The 19,200-nt window shown below is 45.2% G+C and overlaps 1 protein-coding gene across 5 annotated transcripts in view; it reads left to right on the plus strand.

Moving 5' to 3' along the window:
* The window catches only part of PIP5K1C (phosphatidylinositol-4-phosphate 5-kinase type 1 gamma), a 1,345,879-nt gene that overhangs the window by 1,252,197 nt on the left and 74,482 nt on the right, over positions 1-19,200 (plus strand). For 2 of the 5 annotated variants that reach the window (XM_069649430.1, XM_069649429.1), the window contains exons 17-18: positions 16,184-16,258; positions 17,926-18,009. The exons of 1 other annotated variant lie outside the window; for it this stretch is intronic. In XM_069649430.1, the coding sequence (XP_069505531.1) occupies positions 16,184-16,258; positions 17,926-18,009 (159 nt within the window). The remainder of the gene's footprint in view (positions 1-16,183; positions 16,259-17,925; positions 18,010-19,200) is intronic. 2 more of the 5 variants (XM_069649432.1, XM_069649431.1) reach the window with 2 other exon arrangements.

Genomic DNA, 19,200 nt, shown 5'->3' on the forward strand with positions numbered 1-19,200 from the left:
CTGCTAGCTAAATGGAAGCAATACTGTCAGAACCTTCTAAAGAAAGCTAATATTGACATACTGGCATTGTTGCCAAGACCTGAATCTGCCAAAAAGAAATTTAAAGATAATGAATGGATAGAAGTGTGTGAGTCTTGTTTACCCTATAAAGTCTTTCAATCTGGTATGTTTGTTATGATGCCTAGATGCCAAATTCCCACCTATCTATTAAAATTTACAGACATCGGATACAGGGCAAATTTGATGAGGATGCGCTTTAAACTCTGGCCGACTAATGAAGTCTTAAACTCGAGACACATGATTTCGACAACAGAAGCCAACTAGATTTTGTAGTATTTCTGCATGTAAGGAATCACTTGAGTGTTTGCTTACCAAGTGCCAACCCTTGAGCTCATAGCTTTTTTTTAAATATCTAGGGCATTTTAAAACACTCGTGAGCAAAGAGGTGTGGCACATGATATTTAATTCAAGCTCGATTTCTCTTAATCTGGCGACCATTCAATACTTGCTAGCCCTAAAACTCGACACCAAGTAGTGAACGACAATCTAATGCTAGACTTCTCACTGCTATCCTCTGATTTCTGGCAGTTGACATGTGCATCATCCTCCCACACAACCCTTAAATACTGCAATTAACCTTCCATCCAAAAAGGTCAAAATAAAAAAACATAGGGGATGAAACTTGAAACACTCAATGCCTGAACAAAATAATCACATTTTTTAATCACAATGCCATATATATTACAGATGGTCAAAAGATTCAATATATGAGTAATTGTACTGATGTCTTGTATTACCAAAACTAAAGTTGTAAATAGTAATGAATAATTGCTTTTGTTGAGGAAAATAAACTTCTTACCTGAACTTGTGTAAGGTTATATCTTAACAAAAAAATAAAGAACTGTTGTCATTACACAATTACCCATATCTACTTAGGTATCCTCTGCAAGCTGAAGGAAATTTAAAAAGTGACATATATTTATTCTGTGTCTACAAAATCTATGCCTTTTATTTACTCTTTTGTGTGCTGCCTATAGCATAGGGCTAACATCCTTTGTAATAGCTCAGAATAGTTCTAGCCATGTTGGAAACCTTCAGTTGGAACGCAGGCATTTCTGTGAATTACATTTCTTTACTTGGAAGATGGATTTCCCTTCAACCCTCACCTCAGCTTGTTGTGGTTGAACTCCAGCTCTTTGATGCTTTAATGCTATAACCATGTCTTGTCACATCTGATCTATGCATCATTTTACAGAAAAGGATCCTCACTAGAAAGTCTTAGTTTAGCACTGTTGTTGCTCAATGAGAGCAACAGCTTTCCAGGAAAAGACCACTAGTTCTAAGACTTCTGGTTTAGACCTTCATTATCTAAACAATGCTGCCTGCATTCAAGCCTGAGAGCAGGTCTGTGAGCTGATCATTAATTTGTCTGTAGGGTCCTTTCTACCCAAGCTTTCCCGATGCCTCTTTCGAGTAGAGCCTACAAAGATTTTGTATGGGAATTCAGATGGACCTAGACACCGTTAGCACTAATGGGGTTTAAGTTGTTGCTTCCTTGTTATGTTGTCTACTGTGAGGGTCTAGTGTCCACAACTAGGCTGCAGTGCTTATCTGCATGATCCTGGCTACATAGATTTATTAAAGAGAGAGAAATGCAGAGTATATAACTTGTTATGATTATTTTTTGCTAGTAGTGCCTTTCTCAGAAGGAAATAAATGTTCAGGAAATAGTTTGATTCCAAATGCAGTGTTTTAGATAGTCTTTTTAGAAATGAGAAAACCTGACTGTTGTCCAAAGGGCTAAATACAAAGAAGTTCTATGGTTATAGGTAGAAGGAGCTGTCAAACATTTTTCTGCACAAGTTGTGGTTGTACACAGCTTGTGCCTAGTTATTTTGTGTGGACCAGTCTTAACCAGTGCAACAAAAAGGAAGTAGAAAGCCTCTGGTGCAAGGTTAAAGGAGCTGTCCATCTCGGTTCAACAAGGGTGGTGCAGTGTATATAGTCAGTGGCACCATGCGATGGAGGGTGACTTGAGGACCCTGGACAATGTTGAGGACTGTGACGAGGTGATCCAGATGCTGGGGGTAAAGTGCAGCAATGTTGATGGCCAGATTAGGCTCAATAGGCGCAGCAGGGCAAGTCGTGGCCCAGCGGTTCAAGAAAGTTAACTGGCTGTTTTAGACCATTGTTGTATGCAGCTCTTACCTACTGCCTGCCCTTCGGGGGAGGTTTGGGGTTTTGGACATGAGTTGGGTCATGCAGGGTCCAACAAGTGCTATTCAATAGATCCAGGTGTCCCAACCTTAAGTAACCTGATGTGCCTGCTGAGTAAAGTAAAGGGAGGACAGGTGTGGTACGCTATGGTCTTGTGAACAAATCTGAGTTGCATAGAAGCCAGCTGTAATTTTCTGTTAGTTGCTGGTTCGGGAGAGACACCGCAGCAGAGCGTCATTATCCTTCCCAGTGTGAGCCTCTTCTTCAGTTGTTTGACAACGAGTATCTGCTACTGGCAAAGGTATTGTGGCAGATACTCCTAATCTATAGCACATGGGAGCTGGACACACATCCATCCTAAAATCTGGTGCACTGCAGCATTCAAACACTTGGGTCCAGAGAGTCTGGGATGGTCACCACATTCAAACCTTCCTGCTCTTCTTACCAGGCAAACACACAGGATGGGAATGGAGCAGAAAATGCTAGACACCCATTCATTCAGCTGGCCAGTTCCCATCTAGGCTCCTCAGAATTCTCAACTTGGAGTCTCAGAAAAGCCTTTTATGACACTCTTGGGTAAATCGACTGTAGGGACTCTCTGAGGGGGTCAGAAATGAAGCGGACACAAAGTTGTAATGTTTTCAACATTAGACATCTTTATTAAAGTAAAACGGTTGGATAAAGGTCTTTCTGTCCCCATCCTAAAGAGAGTTTCCCTGCCTAGGAAACTAAAACTAAAGATCAGTCTGTGTCTCGTTAAAATTATGTAAACTGTCCTTGTGTCCAAAACATATCTGACCCTCACACTAGAAATGAACAACTGAAAAGTGTGAGGAAAAAGTGTCTCTGATTTAGATTTAGCAAAAAGTGTTTGTATTGTGAGAAACCTGAAGGTGTCTCCCTTACTCGTCCCCGGGGGACTGTCATCCAGGTGTCCAGGACACGGCCATCGCTATTGGATCCAGTTCCTGGGGGTGGACCAGTGCAGATGGTCACCTGTATGAGGGATGCTCGGGGAGTGGAGGTGGGACACCGACAGGTGAGACGCAGTACCCCCCTTCTTATAACACCTTTTCCCCATCCCACCACATAGGATACTCAGACACTCTACACCTCCCCCCTCCCCAACCCCCTTTTTCCGACAGACACAAACACTTTCTTACCCCACGAAAGACAATGGACTAACACTAGAGCCGTTTACCTGACATGTCCCAACACAAGGGTCAGTCAAAGTCAGGCAATTGACCAGAACCGCACACACCTGACAGCCCTTTCCCTTCTCCACAGGGATAAAAGGTGGAGCACGAGAGCACACTATGAGCAAGGCAGACCGCACAACGAGACAGCTGTCCAATTCAAGAGGAGTAGAAAGGCAGCAAGAACCAAAGGGGTGACAAGGAGAGAAGCAACCTTGCCCTTTCTGACCAAGACCCGCAAAGCCTCTGTGAAAGGAATCGTAACACCGCGAACAATAGCCAGCGTGTGTTGCAGCAGTTGTCAACGGTACATGAAGCCCTCCTACACTGATGATCAGGACAGGAAGAGACACTTGCTACCGTGGTACCATCCTTGATTCCAGAGACGAGAAAAGCCAACCGGTGCATCAAGCTAGTGAGTCGAGGGGAGAACCGATAAGAAACCGAACTGTGTTGCACGAAACTAGCGAGTAACAAATTAAGGGAAAATCTAAGAACTGTTAACTCCTAAGGGGAAAGCCAGCTGCAGAAGGGTCCAGCACCATGTGGGTGCTCATTTGAGAGACTCTGGTTAATTTCCTCCTTGTTGAAACTACCGATACCAGAAGGAAGGCCTTGGGGAAAGTCACAAGAAAAGGTCAAAGTTGTCATACAGGGGTCTAGCAAAATTCCCTGTACAGTCGAAAGTCTTTGACCGACATACCATTTGAAAACCAAGAGAAGTGAATCCGGCATAGAAGAAAGTAGAAGAAACTGAGAGACTGGCAAACGTGAACCCAACAGAGGGATGTCCACAGTGTATTGTTAAAAAAAAGACATTAAGACTTGTGAATGCGAAAGGTCAAATTGTTTTGGACACCAAGCCGTAGTGAACATTACAGAGGAGGCTAACATTCAAGAAGAGTCTGAGCCCAGAAGAGGGAGACCCAGGGGTGAAGAACCATTACCCCAGTGCAATCAGAAAGGAACTTTTATGTATTATTTTGAACCTATCAGGCACTTGGAAGCAAGAAACGTAACCACCAAAGGTCCTGATATCGCTAGGAACATTTGTGGATCTGAGCCCAGAAGAGGGGGATACAGGGGTGAAAAGTCATCACCCAACGTAGATGCGGAAAGGATCTTTGTTTGTTATTTTGAACAAATCAGGTCCTCGGAGGCAAGAGACTTTTTTTTTAAAATTATTTTTATTGACATGTAAATGCATAAAGAACGGCAGTTCATAACAATTTCATGTCCTTTTCTTCTCCCCCCTCCTCCCTAACCCCATTCCATCTCCCCCCTAGTTGTCCAGTTCATTCCCCCTACAAAACCAGATAACCTTAAATGTCATATATTAAACATAACAAGAAACTTCCTCAATTCATTTTCATCGTCAGCCCATAAGGAGAGGCTAATTTAAAGATCAAACGCAGAAAGGGGTGAGGGAAAGAGGAAAAAAAAAGGACTGATTGAATCTGGTCGACAGATTGTCAAGAGTGTCAATTCATTAATCTGCTAGATCAGCATCAAGTGTCAGGGTTTCTTAAAGTGCTTCATTAGTTGCGGTTGAAAAAACCTATGTTCCTTGTCTGAAACATAGTCCAAAAACGGTCTCCAAATTTTCACAAATTTTGAGAGTTTCCCTTCCAACATGGCTGAGAGCTTCTCAAGGCCCAGCAGCTCCCATACGTTTATCCACCAGTAGGCTATTTGCGGGCCATCTATCGGTTTCCAAAATCAAGGTCTTGTAATGCACTAAGTAGCTGTGAGATCAAAGCCGCCTTGTGTCCAGTCATTGGGAAGGCCCCGTTTTCTGGGGCATCTCCCAAAAGTAGCACTCTTGGGTCCATGGGGAGCAGAGAGCACGTCATTTCTTAAATGTTTGACCTCACCTCCAGCCAGAACTTTTGGATAAGCGGGCAGTGCCACCACTTGTGGGCCATGTCCCCTCGATCTCCACATCCATACCAACATGTATCCGGATCGGCCGCATTCATTGAGGGGAGTCTAGTTGGGGGGAAATGCCACCTAAAACAAATGTTAACAGCATTTTCTTTCACTATCACACAGCGTGAACTTTTCTGGGCCCTATGCCAAATCCGCTGCCAGGACTCTTCTGAGATTTCCAGCCCCAATGCCCTCTCCCAAGCTAGCATGTAAGGAAGTTTCTCCTCTATTGGCGCTTTCTCTAATAATTGGTAACATGAGGCTATCCTGTGCAATTGTTGCCCCTCGAGGATTTTAAGTTCAATGTCTACTGGGGCTCTCTCTGCAGCTTGACGAGTGCCCCCATTGGTCAACCAATGTCGGAGTTGGATATGTTTAAAGTGTTCTGTCTGTGAAATCCCAAACTTCTCTTTGCATTCTTGGAAAGTCAGGGGTTCTTGATTGGAGTACAAGTCCCTCAGCCTTAAGGGTTTGTCTTGACTCTAATTTTGATATGACTTGGTGTCCAATCCCGGGTTGAAAGCCGGGTACTGAGTGACGGGAGATGACGGCCCTAACCCAGACGGGATACCCCTCTGTGAGCAAGCCCTATCCCAACTCCTAAGCGTGGCTAGAGTGGTGGGAAGCATCTCACCCCTGTGATTACGAGCCTCGATGAGAAGAAACGGAAAATAAGCCAAGGGAAGTGGGGTAACCGCCTGCTCAATCTCCTGCCATTTAGGGGGATCTTGTAGATTTCTCCATGAAAGCATTACCGCCACCTGAGCCTCCCTGAAGTACCTGGACACCGAGGGGATGCCCAGGCCACCTAGCTCTCTTCCTCTCGTCAAGAGCCTGCAGGGAACCCTCGGCCTCTTTCCCTTCCAAATAAACAGACCTATCTCCTTCTGCACGTTTATGAGCTCAGATTCAGGAATGGAGATTGGTAGTGAGTGGAACGCATAAAGCAGTCTCGGGAGAAGTGCCATCTTAACCGCAGTAGCGTGCCCTAGCTATGAAATTTCTTGGGACTCCCACCGATGCAACCATTCTTTTGCCTCTTTTAAACAAGGCTGGATATTCTCTGTTATATAGGCCAGCATAAATTGGGGTCAGCTTTATCCCCAAGTACGGAATTTCCGTTGAGGACCATGGAATGTGTGATGTTGCCTATATGTCTTTTAACCTAATGGTGTCTTTGGTTATAGCTATCCCTATGGATTTGGTTGGGTTAACCTTGAAGCCAGAAATCCAGGCAAACCGCGTTAAGAGGTCCAAAAGGGGCGGAATTGAATTAGGGGCATCATTCAGGAAACAAAGTAAATTGTCCGCATATAAGGCTACCTTATGGCATTGCCCCGTTACCTCGAAGCTCAGGATATCTGGGTGCAATCTAATATGTTGGGCCAGGGGTTCCATCGCCAGGGCAGACAGGGGACAGCCTTGCCTGGTACCTTTGCCTAGCGCAATCTTCGGGGTCCAATTCCTATTTACTTTGACTATGGTTGAGGGGATTTAAAAGTTTGAAAGTACTAATTTAGAGAATCTTGGGCCAAACCCAAACCCCTTTAAAACCACTTCTAAGTATCCCCAGGACATACTATCGAATGCCCTGTGGGCATCCAGGGATAACAATGATAACCGCCCAGGGATCCTCGGTGCGAGAGCAATTAGGTCAATAGCTCGACGGACGCTGTCATATGTTGATCGATTGCGTATAAACCCCGTTTGGTCATTCATTATTAGGGAAGGGAGAATCCCACCCAGTCGCCCCGCGATAATTTTCCCCAACGGCTTTGCGTCTGTGTTTAATAGCGCGATTGGCCTGTAAGAGGCACAATCCGTGGGTCCTTCCCAGGTTTCAAAAGCAGCGTCGTAGTCGACTCAGCTATTGACTCAGTTACTACCCCAGTTTTCCAGACAGTATTGAAAAGTTTCGTTAAGTAAGGGGTCAGGACTGCTCTAAAGGTATTGTAAAATCTATTTGTAAAACCATCTGGCCCGGGGCTTTACCCAGCGGAAGGGAGCGGATCGCTATGTCTCTCTCCTCCGCTGTGATCAGAGCTTCCAAGCTCTCAGACAATTCTGCTGAAATCTGTGGAAGGAGCGCCTTTTGTGCGAAATCTCGGGCCGGCTGAGGGTCCGTTCCATGTGAAGCTGATTGGACCCTGAAGAAATGTTCTACTATCTGAAGTTTCTCTGGCTTCGCATAGACTTGCCTCCCATCTGCCCCCCTCAAGAGTTTATATGATTACGCTTTGTTTGTTTTTTGAGTTTGGCTGCAAGCAGCCGATTGGCCTTGTTCCCTTTTGAATAATAGTATTGTTTAGTGCGCATTAACCCATATGCTGCACGACTCATGTGATGAGCTTCAAGTGCCTTCTGAGCCACACAAATGTCTCTGAGGGCCCGCCGCGAAGGCCTGTTCTTATGTATCTCTTCTCTTCTTTGGAGCTCCAATTCCAACTGGGTTTGAACTTGCCTTTTGATTTGCCCCCTTTCTACTGTCTGAGCTATGATTAGTTCCCTGATCATAGCCTTTGCCGCATCCCATACTACTGCATAATCCATCCCCTCAGTGTCGTTTTCTGTAAAATATTGGGTTATATTGTCTGAGATGCAGGAGCAGAACTGAGGGTCTCCCAGAATGAGCTCATTGAAGCGCCAGGTGTGCGGGGGGGGGTCTACCGTGTCAGTAAACAAAGCCATGGTTACTAGTAGTGGGGCATGATCTGACAGGGTATTTGGGAGGATCTCTATGTCCATTGTGTGAGGGATAAGATTATCTGAGAGGAAGAACATATCTAGCCTTGAGAACCCTCTGTGTACCGCCGAATAAAAAGTGTAATGCCGCTCCCCTTGGTGAAAGAAACACCAAGCCTCTATCAACGAATGTTCCCGAAGGAGTGTAGTAAGTGCCGCAAAAATGTTTTCGCCGATCAGGGTCGGGGGAAGGGATTTGTCTTCTAACGGATTTATCACTGCGTTAAAATCTCCCCCTATTATGAGGTCTCCCTCAGAATGCTCATGTAACATCTTTGACACAGAGGCAAACAAGTCTTGACGAGCATTCGGTGCATATAACGATACCAGTGTCACTCTTCTCCCCTGAAATGTGGCTATCACTAAAATGTATCTCCCCTCTTTATCCTGCAAGGTTTTATGAACCTTTAAGGATGCCCCCTTACGCACCAGAATGGCTACGCCGCATTTCTTTAGTCCAGAGGAAGCACAAAATGTGATGGGATAAAGCTTGTCATTAAGTCGAAATTCATCAGTGGGTAATAAGAGTTTCTTGCAGGAATAATATAGTGGGGTTGAGAGTGGCTAAACGGTGTAATAGAGCCTTCCGCTCTAACGGAGAGTTTAAACCCTGTACATTCTGGGTAAGGCATGTTACATTCGGAGTAGCCATTCCAGTGGTGACCGAATTCCATTACATTTCAAACACAATTGGCTCCCCATGTATACTTCCGCCCAAGCAGCACCATTGTTCCCTCCCTTTGGCCCGGTGATCATAATTCTGAGTTTACTGAAGCTTCCAGTATATAACCTTTTCCAGATTACCCAAGCTGACCAATTAAAGATTTACCTTTCTGTGATGCCAGCAATGAGGTGTAAGCATTTCCAATCCTGTAGACCATTCCTCCGACCAGACTCAGCGGTAAAAACCCATATTTGAGGCAAACTTAACAATAACATAAAAGAAAAAAGAAATAAAACCCAGCATTATTAACCAGTAATTACAAGAGTTTCAGTGTTGTAATCAATAACTTGTACCAAAACGTTATAGTGGGCGCAATCCGTGTGGTGGGCGCCCGTCCGTACCCGCTTCTGTGTACGCTTATGTCTCGATTGCGAAGCAAAGCATAATTCGAAATAGTGGTGTGCAACATTAAACTCAAACCATCTATTAACACTAGGTGGACAGTTTCTGAACTTTTATGTGAACTCCCTTAGGATCTTTCATTGTGGGTGGAACCGGGGACAGTTAGGGGCAAATCACGTGGGGTCTGTTACCCCTTTCGAAGCACCCGCAGCCCCCTTCACTGTCTGCCAACCTTTGGGCTTCCTCCTTAAATCCTTCGGCGATCATCCAAAGAAGAATTTTTCGCCCCAGAGGCGGCGTCTCCCTCCTCCTTTCCACGCATTAGTTTCTTGGCCTCTTCTTCAGAACGAATTACATAGGCGCAATTATGATATTTGAACAGCAGCTTACATGGAAACCCCCATCGGTAGCGGATCTTCCTCTCTTGAAGCCATGTCGTGACTTTCTGTAGTCGCCTGCGATCCGCTAGAGTAGAAGGGGAGAGATCCTGAAAGAGGATCTGTGTGGAATTCCGGAATTTCACCGGTTCTGCTTTCCGTGCCGCTGCTATGATTTTCTCCTTTTGATGGAACGTCTGGGAGGAGGTCTTTCCTTTGTTGAATAGTAGAGTAGGCTCGATGAGTCCTATCCAGAATTAGCTCATCTGTTTACTCCAAACCCAGGAGGGATCTGAAAAGAGCCCCAACGTACTTCGGGAGATCATAGTCGGATATTTGCCTAGTAATTCCACGCAGCCTGCTCCAGGCGGTCTTCTATGTGTTGCCTTCGTCTGGAGAGTTCGTTCCTCATAATCACGTCCTTGTTCGCAGGTCATATTTTCCAATTAGTTAACTCTATCCTCTAGGCCTTTCAAATGGGAATCTATTACTGCAATGGATTGCGCCAAGGAATCTCTGGAAGACTTGATTTCTGACTTTATTTCCTGCGTGATGTCCATTTTTAGGGTTCTCATGACCTCCTCGAAATATTGCTTGGAAAGTGTAGGCTCCATTGGGGAATCTATCATGGGTGGGGAGTGTATATCCGCCTTTGTTGTCTGCTCTCCAGGACCACCAAATGTAAGATATGCAGTGATTCCACCCTTTTTGTGTTTTTGCGCAGATTTGGGCATCACCGCATCAGAAGATCAGGCCAGTCCTCATTGAGTTCCCAGACAAGTGATGTGAATGATACCTCAGGAGAGCGTGCACATCCCCAGACAAGTGATGGAAGTGGTGCCTCAGTGGAGCGCGTGCCAAAGTTCGTGGGGTGTTGGTTGTACAATTTTGATCTGAGTCGTGTCAGATATTGCACCACGCCCCCTGCATTTGCTAAGGGCCAACCAAATGTACGGGGATTGTTGCAGTTGCTGGCCCACCTAATCAACCCCCACCAGTCACTGCCTCCAAAGAACATTAGTGCGCAATGTCTCTCGCTCACCCCTGGAGCATTGTAAAGGTCTCCTCCGTGCTTCCCTGGGTCTTCCGCCACTCCGGTAGGGAATGCTTACAATCGGCAGCTTGAAAGCACCTGCCTCCTTCTGCATGGTGCGTTGCTATGCGTCTGCCTTCACCTGCAGTTCTGCTTCCTGCTCCGCCAGCTCTGCTTTTCTCTTCTCCAACTCTCTCCTGCAATTGAAGGTGTAAGCCAACTCGGTTGTCAGCAGCCGGAGCATGAACATGTAGCTCTTGGAAGCTCCTGGGCTGCCCAACTAAATCCTTGTAAAATCCTGCATTCCCAGAAAAACTTTTAAGGTCAGAGCTCCATCCTGGGCACGGTCCAGGTGACCTGGACTGCTAGAGGAGCTGGTCGAGGGCCCCAGTGGTGACTGCGGGGTCCAGTTAGCAGCCGAAGACCTGAGATTTTAAAATAGCAGCTGGCATTGGAGGAAACGCTAGGGGCTGACCCGGGGGCTAGAGCAGCAGGAGGAAGGCGTGCTTCCTGAGTCCCAGATCGGGAGCTGACAGGCGGAGCAGTGCCGGGAGGCTGCACCCGCCCGAAAAGTGGGCGGTACGGGATCAAGACGGATCACGGGGAGAAGGACTAGATATGCCATGCTAGAGAAAGGGAGATGTGTCAATCATCCCAGAGCCGGCATTGCAGCAAGGATAACGAGCTGCAAATCAAAGAGGGCCGCCGCTCCAAGGGAGTGAATCCCTTGCCTTGGGTGAGTCGAGCACCTGGAGGTGCGGATGTGGGGAGCATCACTGTACCATGAGGGAGTCAAGTTTGGAAGAGATACTGGGGGGACGAGCAGGCATTTGGGCTCTTAGGCTGAGAGTCACTTATTCGAATGCAGACAAACTGCTGGAGTTGATTCAACTACAGGTCTTGGAGGGGGACCTCAGGGGAGGTTTGGAGGGTCCAATCGAGGAGTCTGGCATAAGCAGTGCAATTCAGTCCATGCATAAAAGCAGTTCCCCGGGAAGTGACAGCGTACCAGTAGAATTTTATTGTATGTACGCAGACCTTCTAGTCCCTCAGCTCAAGAAAGTGTACGAAGAGGCCTCTGAGTCTGGTGCTCTCAATGAACGAGGCGATCATAGCAGTATTGTTGAAAGACCGGAAGGACCCCCTGGAGTGTGCATCGTATCGGCCCATCTTGCTACTCAATGTTGATGCAAACATTTTGGGGAAGGTTCTAGCCACTAGGTGGCTCCAGTGCTGATCCACCCTGATCAGTGTGGATTCATAGGAGGGCGGAATACGGCAATGAACCTGACCCGCTGGCACCACATGATGGATAAGATCAGAGTCACGAATGAGGAAATGGCATTGACATCCTTCGATTCAATGAAAGCTTTAGATTCTCTGTAGTACCAGCGGTTGTTTGAGGGCTTTTGGGTTCGGGATCATTTCTGCCAGTGGTTATGGTTATACAACAAGCCTATGGCTAGGGTGAAGACGAATGACTGGGCTTGGTCGCAATGGCGACCTGGCAGAGGAACGAGGCAGGGGTGCGCGGTCTCGCCTATACTATTCTCGTTAGCATTCGGCAAGAGATGAGTGAGGCGGGGATATTGGCAGGGGTAGTGCAACGCGTTGTTTCTTTGTACACAGATGATTTGCTGATTTATGTAGGGAATCCAAGGAATAATATGCCCTTGCTGCTGGAGATATTGGGAAACTTTTGTATATTGTTGGGATTCCGTCTAAATACAGAAAAATCGTTGCTATTTCCTCTCGGAGGTCTTTGCAGCCATGACATAGCAACTCTCCAGGACTGGGGGATACAGTGGGAGGGGGAATCATTCCGATACCTAGGCATCCAAATTTTCCATGATATTGAGGAATACTGGCAGGGCGTTGTCGGGTATAGGGGAATCGGTTACATTTTGGAAACAGTTACTGTTTTCGCTGATGGGAATGGGAGGGTGGCCTTATGTAAGATGGTCATACTTCCACTTCTTCTCTACTATTTCATCAATATCCCCTACAGCATTAAGAACATGTTTTTTAAGATGCTGGATGAGATGGTCGGGGATTTGCTCTGAAATACAGGAAATACTTCTGCGTCTATAGGGACATCTTTCCAGACTATGAGCGGTACTTCATAGCAGCACAAATGCAGGTGATATTGGTGTGGGCTGATGCACGGGGGGATTTTCTGACAGCACTGTTAGGTGCGTTACCGGCTCATCGACTGGACATAGATCTTTTCTGGGGGATGGTGGGAGGAAAAGGGACCACTAATGTATTTCAAGTGCTGTGGGCGACTTCAAAGAGACTTTTGGCGAAACTGCAGGAGAAGGGGTATATAGTGCTGATGTTCCTTGGAGTATGGACCCAGGACTTTGGTTGGCAATGATGCGGGTGGCGTTCTCGGATCAGAAGAACAAGGGCTGCCACATGCTGGGGGATCTATTCGAGGCTAGGACGCTGATGATGTTTGCACAATGGATGGCTCAATATGGGATCTAAAGGGGGTATTTTCTCACTTACAGGACAGTAGGCAGATGTTGGCAACCATATGGAAAGAAACCCCAATGGAGTCTAGGATGAGCTCGCTGATGCAGGTGCTACAGGGTTTCCAAAATATATCACGCGATACGGGTCGAATTCCCCCTACAGGACCTGAAGGTTAAGAGCAAATATGTGGATATGGGTTCACAGATTTCAGAGGTGACCTGGGGGAAAATATGGGAACAAGTTAGGAAGGTGTTCAGAAACGCAAAGTTTCAACTACCACAATTGTAATGTTCTCCATAGAGTATATGTGACCCCAGCTAAGATGCATGTGATGAATGATACTTTAAGACAGGATTGCCCTAGATGTGGATCTGGGCCAGCAGGGTTCAGGACCATGATGTGGGACTGCCCAGTGGTCAGGTTTTGCTGGCAGGCAGTGGTATCAAACGTTAATGATTTTGTGCACTCCAGCTATGAATGTGCTCCGAGAGTGTGTTTTTAGGAGTTGCTCCCCGGGGGGAAATGATACAAGATGAGGCGTTGCTTGGGTCAGTTCATGTTCATATTGGTGGAAAGGTGGGTGGCTATCGCTTGGAAGAAGCACCAGGGTCCATCCCTGGTGCATTGGATGGAAGATATCCGTAGGTGTGGTATGGCAGAGCTGGAAATACTGCTGAGGTCCAGGGACCCTGATTCGGAGGAAGGGGTGGTGGTGGTGGACTAGGGCCAGATGCTGAATGAGTTGCATTCCTCCAGAGACCTGAAACCCCCCCCTGAGTGTGACGGAGGGACTGCACAATTGTTGCTGTTGGTTATGGGGTAGGTATGTTTCGGGGAGCGGGAGGGCAGCAGGAGTTTTACTTCGGGGTGCATTCTTTGGTGGGAGCTTGTTGGTTGTAACCTTTACTGCTCAATTTCTAATAAAACTGATAACTGTCAAAACTGCATGATGGCTTGTATGGATTGAAAATTAGAATAAATGTTTATCAAAAAAAAGGTGTAAGCCATTTTTAAATGTGCCACGCAGCTAAGCTCCATTGCAACAACTAGTCTGCATGTTTAGTTTAGGGTTTCTTTCAATCCATACGAACATCTTTTTCATAATCTCAGTACTTAAAGGCATTATGGTAGTTAGTCCATATGATTTTTAGGTCTTCCAAACTGATATTGTTTTAGGATTCTTATTTAGAACAAAAACATCATAGACAGGAGATGTTAAATGTCAATTATATGCATGTGAGGTATGAATGGTATTCTGATTAGAGTGTTTTGCAGAAAGGGGTCTTCGGGTTCTACCATGAGAGGGATTTTTTAAAATGACAATCAGCCATCAAGAATTCTGGAATTATGCAGTCTTCCTCTCTGGGAAGGGAAGAATACCACATGTCTCCTGACGGGGTCACCACCTTTCCCCGATAGTTGTCTCCTTCCATGTGATCCTCTCTCATGATACCACCCCAGGGTTAGGATCATTTAGTGACTGCCGCACCCTGGCCAAATGGGAGGAGATCTCCGGCTGGGGCTCAGTGATGACTCTGCAGGATTCATCACAACTCTCAATATAATATTACACAAGTTGCATTTGCTGTAAGGCACATTGCTGGAGACTCACTGGGTGAAAATGAAATGTGAACAGTGAAGGCCAGCAAACAAATGACAGGTCTCGCTTGAGGTTGTAGGATAAGATTTTCAACAAAATGACTAGGTAATCGGTCTCCAATAGGCGGGCATAAGAGTAGCCAGTCACTGGATTAAGAGCATATGACTTGTCTTTAATCTTTTTTGAAGATTAGTTTGTAGACTCTTAAAATTTCTGATACTGCATCACCGGTTCAGTTTTGGCCTGTGGTGGTTCTTAAGTACAATTTCAATATTTGGAAATGAGAGGTAAAGGTGATACGAATAAACCCAATTAACAAAATGCCTGCTAGAAATGTACACAAAATTAAACCAGTGCCCTGGATAGTGAACAATTGTAAGGAAATATTGCTCTTTTGGGTGCATTGGGCAGAACTGGCTTATTGTACTTGTTCATGAATTTCTCCATGTAGCAAAAACGTTGTTCGTTTTCAGTGGTCTCTAGAGTACTGACTAAGGTCTTCCTTTGTAAAAAAAAAACCTTTTCTAGAATGTTCCGTTCTCGTTGGGTTTTATTCCTTTTTGAGAGTTTATTTTTATACAGATAGGTAGTTAGGGCTGGATCCGTTGACTCACTGGATTGGAGAAAAAAAGGTCTGGGTAATGGCTGTCCATCATGAAAAAACATCTGAAAAAATACACTTGAAGAATGTCATCGGGAATTAGCATGCCTTTCGACTGTTATTGGTGACAGGTGTTTGCAAATGTTAAATTGTGTAACAATGGGCTTCTTTGTTAACTGGTGCTTGAGGTGAAATGGTGTGCGTCTTTCCCATATGACATCTGTCTGAGTCTTTCCTGCTCAATGCTCTTCGATTTAATTCTGTAAATGCACATTTACAACCTATTTTATGCTTGGATTCCCATATCATGATTGTGCATGGTGGACATTTTTATCATGAAGCGATTTTCTTTTTTTTTGTAATGCATCATTTGTAAAGAGCTCAACTGGCATTGGTATGCATCTTTTTCAATGTCCTGCAGATACCCCATCTACTGCATCAGTAGATATGTGTTTTGGATCTATTTCAGTTGCTCAAAATATTATTTTGCACTTCAATGCCCGAGTTCCTTGTTTGAACCCATGGGCTGCTTGAGTGGACAGGCCTTCTAAACTACTTATTGCAATGTTCACTTCTTCCTTGTAAGTATACAGTTGTGGCGGCAGCAAGAACACCTTATGGCTGTCCTAGCAATGTGTTTCCGGTCCTGGAATGTGGACTGACTGCCCTGTAAATTACAGTATTCATTGTTGAAGTATGGCGGAGGGAGGGACACAATGGTTACTCAGGCATAAAGAACTGCTCATATGTTGCTTGCACAGTGAATATTTTAAGATTTTACTTTTGGAGAGAGCGGTGGGTATGAAGAGGGAGTGGGAGATGTGGATGTGTCACATGTGGAGCACAAACTGTGCGTGGTCAGCCTCTTGCCTTGCTTTTTCCCCTTTCACTTCATTTTTTTCCTCTGTCTCCTTTCTCCCCACATATGCCCTGGTCCCGTTTAGTTCACTGATGGGAGGTACTGGATATATTCTCCCCGCCTGCACAGACTCCAAGCCTCCTCTTTTGGCACTACCTGTGTAAGTGACATAAATCCGTTCTAGCATAAGAGCTAGGACACTTCAAATCCCGGGTATGCTTAATTTGCCAGATGGAACTATGCCGTAGGATTGCTGTGTAAAAGCTGTAACAGTTGCCTAGATGTAATCTAGTATTCACTCATGGCTTTGTAGAATACTATTTTCCTTTAGAAGTAGCTGCCTGGCTCAGTTGTTAACGCTTAGAAACTCGACATCCATCAATAAAATAAAAACGTACAATAATGTGTGGACCTAAGTGAATATCTCCAGACTGCACCTGCTAAAGTTTTGCTTAACTTGTGTCTACTGTCTTTTGAAAATGACTCTTTAAATTGAGGTCCTCTTAGAAGGGGGGGAGCATGTTCTGAAAAATGTTTTCTGTTTGAGCCACTTGGCAGACAGTATTTGTTCAGCCTCTATTGAGCCATTTGTAAAGCTGCATTAATTTTGATAATGGGCATGACGGATTGTTTTATTGCAGCTCACCAGGGATAAATGTCCACAATCATTATAAATACGTTTAAACTCATGGACGATCTGATTCTGAAACTCCTAGACAGATACTTGCAAAGAAAGGAAGAAATAGTAGAAATTCTCCAGGTACCCTCTTGTTCTTGAAGCATTCATCAATACCCATATTGCATCCTTATATTTCAATGTTTCCTGTTGGGCTTTTTGTATTTGTTTGAGATTTACTAGGCCCTTGCAGGTGTTTGTCATGTATCACTGGTTTCTGCGCGTTTGTGAAAGCCAAGTTATTTCATCTACAGTTAGCGTTTGGAGGCATTGTGTGAAAAAAGTTCAGCATTTATCCCTTCCACCTTTGCTTGGCATTTGTTACACACCTCGTTAATCCTGGGTTCTTTATGGACCACGAACATGGTTTGGCATTGCGCCACTAATTTTCCTTCACATTATTCTATATAATGGTTTGTTTTATTCTGTTTTTCTCCACATGGACTTCCTCCTTTACCCTGCCTCCTCTTCCCTTCGGATTCCATTGAAATTCATCATCATCACAGGCAATAAGAGTCTATCGGCATTTCCCAAGTAGTTACTTTTGGAATACAGTAATCCATAACGTCATTGGCATTCTGTTTGCATATTTATTTGCCCTTGTTTGTAGCAGAACACTCAATTCATCTTCCCTGATAGGTTTCCATAGCAATACCTCACAGGGCATTGCAGTTAAGTGGACTTTCCTTGGCAATTTAATTAAGATAATGTTGTGGGTCACCTCGATGAATTGTTTTTCATAGTGTCACCTTGAATACATTATCCATTCAACGTCGTGTCCATCTACATTTACCACGAGAACTTGATGTTTCCCTTTAAGATGGGGCTAGGCAGCCTATTGTCTTAACCCAGTAGCAATCTGAGAGTAATTCTACCATTACGCTTAGCATTTGAGGGTTTCTGTGTATCCCTCTCTCCTATCTTTTTCTGTTCTGTCATTCACCTCTGCAGTATGCCTAAAGCGAACTAAAGCATTCCTTTCCATTAGGCGTTCTATTGTTTCCTCTGCTTCAAATTTCCTACTCCTTTTTTCTTTTCTTTTTCTTTTCTTCTGGTTTTCTTTTCTTCTCTGCCTCGCTTACTGCTCTGCTGCTCTGCTGACACTGCTGCTGCTCGGCCTGAACTGCGTGCTGTCCTTGCAACCTGAACAGCCTCCTGACGAGAGGAGCTGGGTGTACTCCCCTCTGCACTATACTGCTCCGGTTCATTCTGTTTCAGATGAGGAAAGCGACACAGTAAGTGTATCCCATTTTAAACGACTTCTTTTCTTGGACCCTGGGCCATGTTGTATGGGTTGGGATTGGACTGTCAGTTTCCCATCCCATTTATCCTCAACTGCATGGTTTATGTACTGTCCAATTCCTTTCTTGTTACTTCCTCCTTTTCAGCTTGTGCTTATCTGTTGACAGGTACCTTGTGACCACAGGCTCTTGTAGAAAAGAAGAGATGTTAGCAGAATGTGCCTGTACTGTGTTTTTGTTTTTTGGGATGAGCGATTCAGAGAATGATCTATTGCCTACCACACCTTCTGGCATTATTCTCAACCCACAATCATGAATGGATTGTGTCCTCCCACGTAGTCTTCATCTTTGATTTTTGATATCCAGCTTCAGCTGCTTCGGAAAACCTTTACGGCGTCGATGCAGTCAACTCAATGTCCCTCGAGGGCCTCCATCTTGAGGATGATGTCATCAAAGGCATATATAGCACATGCAGTGCCTGTTGGCTTCAGTTCCGTTTTTCCGCGTAAGCTATTGCTTCGAGTAACCCAAGTGTGCTTCCTTCGCGATATGTCTTCTTCATCAACACCAACTACCCCGAAGGCCAGGTTCAAGAAGTGTTGTGATTGTGATTCGAAAATGTCATTAACCGACCCACACAGAGTATGTCTGTGGTGGAGCATAAGACCCTCGGCCTGCTCCAAGTGCCAGTCAATGACCGGAAAGTCTTTGAAGGAGCGAAAAGGGGAAAATTGGCAGTAGGTAGAAAACCCCAAAAATCTTCATCTACCCCACCAAAAAAAAACCTTTGTCCAACAAGCCGAGAAGCAACTCTACTCGGAGGAAGAAGGTTAAAAGATCAAAATCAACGACTGCCTCCCACCACTCCTCATCGTTGAGGAAGTCAGAAAAGAGGCACCACAGGTCGCCTTCTTCGACTTCATCATCGGTCACCTCCCCTGAGAGGGTATCTTGCCCCACGAAAAATTCCACACTGGCCAAATGGGAAGCATTTAGGTCAGAAATGCTGAAAATATTCCAAAAACAAACAAAAACCCACAGCAAGCCATGCTCCTACCACGCCTTCCAAAGAAGCCGGTAAGGAAAGGGCTCGAGCCAAAGCCTGCACACCCTCGAGCCCGAAACAAAGTCCAGATCCTCATCGAGAGCCTCGACGTGATGACAAGTCATCAAAGGTTCCTTCGA

This window comes from Ambystoma mexicanum, chromosome 1p (genome assembly GCF_040938575.1).
Source record: "Ambystoma mexicanum isolate Mex_15411 chromosome 1p, UKY_AmexF1_1, whole genome shotgun sequence".
NCBI lineage: Eukaryota > Metazoa > Chordata > Amphibia > Caudata > Ambystomatidae > Ambystoma > Ambystoma mexicanum.